The following is a 6,684-nucleotide window of genomic DNA, read 5'->3' as shown; positions in this document are numbered from 1 at the left end:
GGCTATAATACACCCTGTGCCTTCTTGAATGTGAATTTTCCTTTCTAATGTCCATTTTTTTTAAGTATAGGCTTAACCTGGGATATGGAAACCGAGGATTGCTGCAAGGGTTTCGGTTTGGTTGATTTGGGTTAGAGGATTTCGAACATTTTATGTCCGACACCGAAGGAGATGGAGCCGGTTAATGAATCAGTCCTGAAGGCTTAGTGGAGACTGAAGAATGTGGTTGATCCGAGGTAGAAAAATACCCTTTTCATATGCTGTCTGTACTATTTTCTATAAATACAATAATTGAAGAGTATATAAATGATGACTTATACAGTGTTTTACATATATTCAACATTGAAATACATTATAATATAGGTTAAAAAGGAGCCACTGATACAACTAAGACTGTGGATTGTCACAGGTTTCTTATAAAGGATGAACACATTATAGTTTTAAAGCAATTATAAAGGTGTTGCAAAGTGATGTATGTCAAACAGCAGAAGCAAATAAATTAATCTAGACCAATATGATGTGTAGCCCTTTATTAGCAACTAAAGTAGAAAGTATTTGCTGTACAACATAGGGTAATTAACTAACAATACTGGGATTAGCATAACTTCTAATACAGGATAATGTATGCACGTTTTTCTTTAAAAAGGCTTCCCTATATACCATCCCATTTCCAACATACAAAATGGCCGAAAGGCAAGTACATGTGCTCAAAACTGTAAATGCCTGTATATTCATCAGAAGTACTGCTTTTATGAGGTTCACCAGCAGGCTTGCACGTCCTCCTGCTTATTCTCCAAGAATACTGTACGTCAGCCTTCCTGCAGTTCTCTTGTATCAGCAAGCATGTTTTTTTTTGGGGGGGGGGGATGAAAATAAGGAAGGACCACACCAACTAAAAGAGTTCTACTAGTTTTAGGTTTCAGTATATCCAAAGAGCCAGTAACAGTTCATTTGATTAAAATTTACGTTGTGACCTAACATACAGGAAAATGTGACAGCATATGTACGTGTGGGTGCTTGTAGGTACGTTTGTGATACTGCGCAGTTCCTGAGAAGTTGGTTCAGTGAACCATAAGTGCCCCAGCAGCATAACTAACTGAACTGTCCTGCCAGTTTCGACACTGGCTTGATTGGGAATAGTTCAAAAATGAAAAGCTCATATTCAATCCACTCTTCTGAAGCTCTGTAATAGCCTAGACAAAAAAGAAAAATTAAAACAGTTATATACATCATTAAGACACTTATCAAGATCAAAATAATGTCTTAAACCTAAAGCCTACCAGGGCCCGTGTGGGGTGGTGCATTGCTGAGGTGCTTAATGTTCAAACAGGTTTAGTGCACCATATTATATGCCTGTCAGCGCTCGAGCCTGCAAGGGAATAGCCAAACGTGCACGCGTTGCCATTGAAGGATATGGAACGTGTGCACTTGTGGCTTGAAAAGAGGACCGATTGGACTAGGTCTTCTCCTATGCTGCGCATGCGCGCTGCGTAGGCGAGACCTAAAAAAGAGAGGCGCTCATGTTTGGGGAAAGTCTAAAAAGAGAAAGAAAAAGAATCAAACCTCCAATGAGAAAAGCTGTATCAATCAATCAATCATCATGTATAACTAACTACTGTCTAGGGTGGAGGCAGGTGAGAGGGATAATGGCAAAACATTGGCATCTAGTTAAAAGTGATACAATAATAGGAGCAAAGGTCCCTAAAAGAGGGATGTTCACATATAAAAAAAAAGTGTAGATCGATGAGGGCTACACCTGTCAAGTCTAACCTGGTTGGTAGGAACACGACTAATTGGCTAACTAGGGACAATGGTTTTCGGAAAGGTTATGAAATGTAAAGCACGCCAATACGGCATAAATAAAACTGAGTACAACATACCATTTAGGAAGAAACCAGTAAAAATAAGAGGAGCCTTTAACTGCAAAACAGACTTTGCAGTTTACATCCTTACATGTCCTTGCAATCTAATTTATGTAGAGAGTACAGTGTATCCAGAGCATAAACAAATGTTGCAGCACATCAATGCCAGGAGCCTGGTGCTTAAGTAGAAGGCAACGCTTGATGATCGGGGGAGCCCATGGCTCAATCTGAAAGTTCCTCTAACATTCCTGAGCTAATAGTAAATCTTCAGCTTAATTGTAGAAATATTGATTTCTAAATCATGTAGCTCACTAAACTGATCGAAGCTATTGACAAGGGTATGCAAGCCAGCATGAGTTTTAAAGAGAAGGGTATCATCAGCATAAAAAACGTCAGACCCTTCTAGCTAGCCAAGATCACGAATATTTTGCACAATTCATCAAAAACTCAATGTAACTGTTAATAAAGAAAAAAAAAGAAGTCCGGGTGAAAACACTGCCTTGGCAAACTCCTTTTTCGACAGCAATTACCTCAGTCAGTTTGCCATTTCGGCCCCACTGAAAGCTTGCATATGTCACCTCATGATGGCATATGGTAATATTAAACAAGCTGTTTGGAATACCTAAACCAGAAAGTACCTCCAATTACCTTTCCCCTAGGACCAGTTCGACAGCTGCTCGCAGTTCAATGCAGGTAACAAAGAGTGCTCCCCACAATATCAACTGCCTTCCACTTGGCCACCAGAAAGCAGAAGGCGTGATCTACAGTTCCGGTCTTGGGCAAAATCCAGCATGTAAATTGGTTAAAACCTTATTTTCTTTAATCTACTCCAGTAACTTCCCCAGAATATGTTTGCAAAACTTTTTTTTGAAGATTATCTAACCAACTAATAGGGTGATAAATGCTTGGAAGGTTTGGGAACCCTTCTTTGAAGATCGGTACAATCTCAGCTCCCTTGCAAGTTAGGGGCATCACAGCACCTGCAACTATGGCAATTGGAAAAACATTGCTATAGGGCACCCATTACATTTAAATTGTCTCAAACCAAGTCAGAAGGAATCTTGTCCAACCCGGGAGCCTTGCCCTGCCTCTGCAGCAAAACTGTGGCTAGTGTCTCTGTGACAGTAAAAGAAACAGAGGTTAGAAACGAACTTAAGATTTTGGTGACTCCTAGACCATTTACAGACCAACCCTGAATAGACCAAAAGGAAGGAAAATAGATCTTATGAAATGGCCCACTCACTCGTCTGGCTGAATGGACAGCTCCAAAGGTTTAGCAAAGTTTTTCCCTCATTGGCTCACTATCTGTCAAAATGCCTGGAGGTCATCCTTAACCTCTTCTGGGCTCATGACGAGCTGAGCTCGTCATGAGGCACGGTGCTCCGGTGCTCATGACGAGCTGAGCTCGTCATGAGCCATGGAATGCTCGCATGCGGGCATAATTCCCCTGCTGTGCGGAGCGTTCCACGGAAACGGGTGTGGTCATGATGAGCTCTGCTCGTCATGAGCACACGAGCACTGTGCCTCATGACTAGCTGAGCTCGTCATGAGCTCGCTGTGCGCGCCCCCCCCCTCCCCCAAGCACAGCAGGGGAATTGCCCCAGCACGGAAGGGGTTAATGGAATGCTTCAAGGAGATTGTCACATTTCTCAAGTCCCCAATTTGTTTTAACAGATCTTACGGCAGCCCTCTGTGAGATCTGGAGTCCCTAATTGAGGACCTATTTCCTAGCTTTATGGAGGCACAAGTGTTTCCCTTGCCATCCTACAATTTGAGGATTAACACTCAAGGGCTATTATGATCCTAGAAGTCTGTTTATAGTTCTTCACAAAATGATCTCTTAAAACCACTAACAAATTACTGTGCTCAATAACGATCACATTATGGTTGCTACAATTCTCAAGCATAATGTCCATGCAGATAGCCTCATTAGCATAAATGCCTGAGATTGCTTCAAGAGAGAAGATGGTGTTCCACTTCACATTCCTACAGTTTTGGTCACTACCAAATTATTTTCACAAGGGATAATAATTGTTGACTAGACAAAGGGTATTAAGTCCTTCACAGTTAAAATCAAGGGGTTGTGATCCCTCTCCTCCCTACAAATCACTACCATGTCCAACATAATTCTCCATTTCCTGAGATAGTTGACATTATAATCAATGTCACTGATATAAGCTCCTCAAAAAAAACCAAAAAAGGACGTTGGGGGTGGGGGGAGGGAGTAATTTCGGATTGGGAGCAACCACTGGAAGCATGCAGCCGATAAGTAAGTGTTAAATTGACCATTTGCAAAGAAGTTCTGTACAAATAGCTTTTCACAGGAGTAGATAACTCTGGGATACCCCAGAGTTCTTGCTCGCCGGAGCACATAACCTGAGCGATGACTTTTGGTTCAAAAGTTAAATTCAGGTCACCTGCCATAATGAAAACTGGTATATGAAGCCAGGGTCATTACCAGTAGATGAGTAGTTGGTGATTCCATATGGGTGCTAAAGCTCCTGTTGGACAAGTTACTACCCTTCGGTAACGCCTTATCTGGCAGAGATATGGTCTAGCCAAAGACTTCTCACCTGTGAACTTCCCAGGCATCAGACAAGATCCGGAATATTGTTCTAGAGCAGGACTCCTGCGCACCGATAGGTGGCGCCGGTTGACTCCACGTGACGTCATAGTCTCCGCCATCGTAATGTCCACCTCGGTGCGCTGCCGTCAGTACTTTTCACGACTTTCCACACCAGAAGTGTGGAGCCATGAAGTTGACTGACAATGGTGTGTTTATACAAATCGGGCCCTGAAGGGGAAAACCCTGACAAACTGTTGACGCTCAAGCTCCATGCAATAAGGCAGAGGGTTAACAGGTTCGACTGGAGGACCCTCTCCTGCTGCGACAGAAGATCCTCCTTAAGGGGCAACCTGATCAGAGGATTGATGCTCATCTTCAGAAGCTCATGATACCAAACTCTCCATGCCGAGTCCAGAGCCACAAGAATGACTTGGAGCCCAGTCGCTCCTGCTCTTCTTGAGCACTCTGGATAGGAGGTATGGGCCGAAAGGTGTATAGGAGGCATGACCGCCACTTGAGACAAAAGGCGTTTAGCGAGAGCCGCCTTAGAAACTAAAATGAACAAAACTGCTGACATTGTGTGTTCGCTTCCAAGCGAACAGAACTAACCAAAGCTCTCCCCACTGCTGAAAGAGTCCTTGCACTACCTCCGGATGGAGATACCATTGTTGATCTGCTAGGCATCAAGGCATAGTTTGTCCGCCCAGGCGTTCAGGGAACTGTGCAGATGTTGAACCACCAGGGATATGCCCTGTTCCAGCCAAGTCCAAGGATAAAGGGCCTCCTGACATAGGGTCCATGACCCCACCACGCCTTGTTTGTTGCAGTACCACATGGTGGTGTTGTCTGTGAACGACTGAACTAGCATTCCCTTGAGAGATGGTAAGGCGGCTTTAAATGGCAATTGGATTGCACGAAGCTCCAACAGGTTGATGTGAAACCTGGCTTCCGCGGGAGACCAGAGTCTTCTGATCTCCACATCTCCTAGATAGCAGCTTCATCCCAAAAGTGATGTATATGTCACCACTGTGAGATTTGGGTGGGGAAGGGAGAGGGGTCTGCCTGTAACCCTTTTGCAGTTTGTCAGCCACCACTGCAGATTTCGTACAGTTCCCTCAGAAATCTGGACCAGGTCAATGAGATTCCACCGATGCTGCACCCATTGGAATTTCAGGTCCCTCAGCAGATCCTGCATGTGCCAACTGGCATGATTCACTGGCAAAAGGCAGGAGGTCATGAGGCCCAGCAGCCTCAAACTTAGTCTCACCAAAATTCAGGATAAAGGTGAAACATTAGTATCATAGCTTGAATATCCTGGTCTTGGAAGAGGGGCCTGAAACTGCACCGTGTCCAAAATAGCTCTGATGAAAGTGAGCGTCTGGAAAGGAGTTAGGAATAACTTCGGCGGATGCAGCCTGGGGTAAGCCCGCCTTCAACAGGGAAGACTGTAACCCCGGATCTCTGCAGATGAGCTGTGACCACCGCCATCACCTTGGTGAACACCAGAGGGGCACTGGTGAGGTCGATGGGGAGCACTGTAAACTTAAAGTGTCCATGGCCCAATGTAAACCGTAGGTAGCGGCAATGGGCAGGCAGGATGGGAATATGGAAATAAGCATCCTGCAAGTCCAAAGCTACCATTCAGTGTCCCGGGTCCAAGGCAGACAGAACCTGAGCACGAGTGAGCATCCTGATTTTCGCTTTTTTGAGCAAGTAGTTGTAAACTTCTTATCTCCATTCGGATGATACAGGAGGAGCTGCCTTTTCGCAAAGCACTGAAAACTTTCCTTTTCTGTTAAACTCACTGGCGTAAGACTCAGCAAATGTGCAGAAGAAGCGCCGGGACACCCTGTTGGGGTAGCTGCGCGCTATATAAAACACACTAAATAAATAAATAAATAAATAAGTAGTAGGGGGTTCTGAGGTCAAGGATAAGACTAAGGCCTCTGTCCTTTATGGGGACCAGAAAGTGTTGGTAATATTAACCACAGCCTACTTCTGGCACCAGAACCATCTCTATGGAACCCTTGGCCAAGAGAGTCGTGACTGCCTCTCAAAGCAAAGCAAGGTTATCCTTTGTTAGCCAATCGTATGTAGGAGGCATGGAGGGAGGGGCAGTCTCAAAGGGGAGGGAGTAGCCCCTTCGAATTATCTGTAGAACCCACTAGTCCGAGGTGATGGCGTATCCTGCCACCAACTGGATGTCCATGATCTGAGAGGATCGGACTAAGAGGAAATTGAGGGGGGGTTGTGGCC

At 44.6% G+C, this 6,684-nt stretch overlaps 1 protein-coding gene across 1 annotated transcript in view; it reads right to left on the bottom strand.

The window, feature by feature from the left end:
• Positions 1-515: 515 nt before the first annotated feature.
• The window catches only part of MEMO1 (mediator of cell motility 1), a 143,604-nt gene continuing 137,435 nt past the window's right edge, over positions 516-6,684 (bottom strand). Inside the window, exon 9 of the mRNA XM_086927475.1 lies at positions 516-1,193. Within this exon, the coding sequence (XP_086783601.1) occupies positions 1,062-1,193 (132 nt within the window). The 3' untranslated portion in view covers positions 516-1,061. The remainder of the gene's footprint in view (positions 1,194-6,684) is intronic.

The sequence above is a fragment of the Lissotriton vulgaris genome, chromosome 6, assembly GCF_964263255.1.
Source record: "Lissotriton vulgaris chromosome 6, aLisVul1.2, whole genome shotgun sequence".
Classification (NCBI taxonomy): Eukaryota; Metazoa; Chordata; class Amphibia; order Caudata; family Salamandridae; genus Lissotriton; species Lissotriton vulgaris.
Note: the sequence above shows the minus strand (reverse complement) of the source record. Positions and strands in the feature narration are given on the sequence as shown.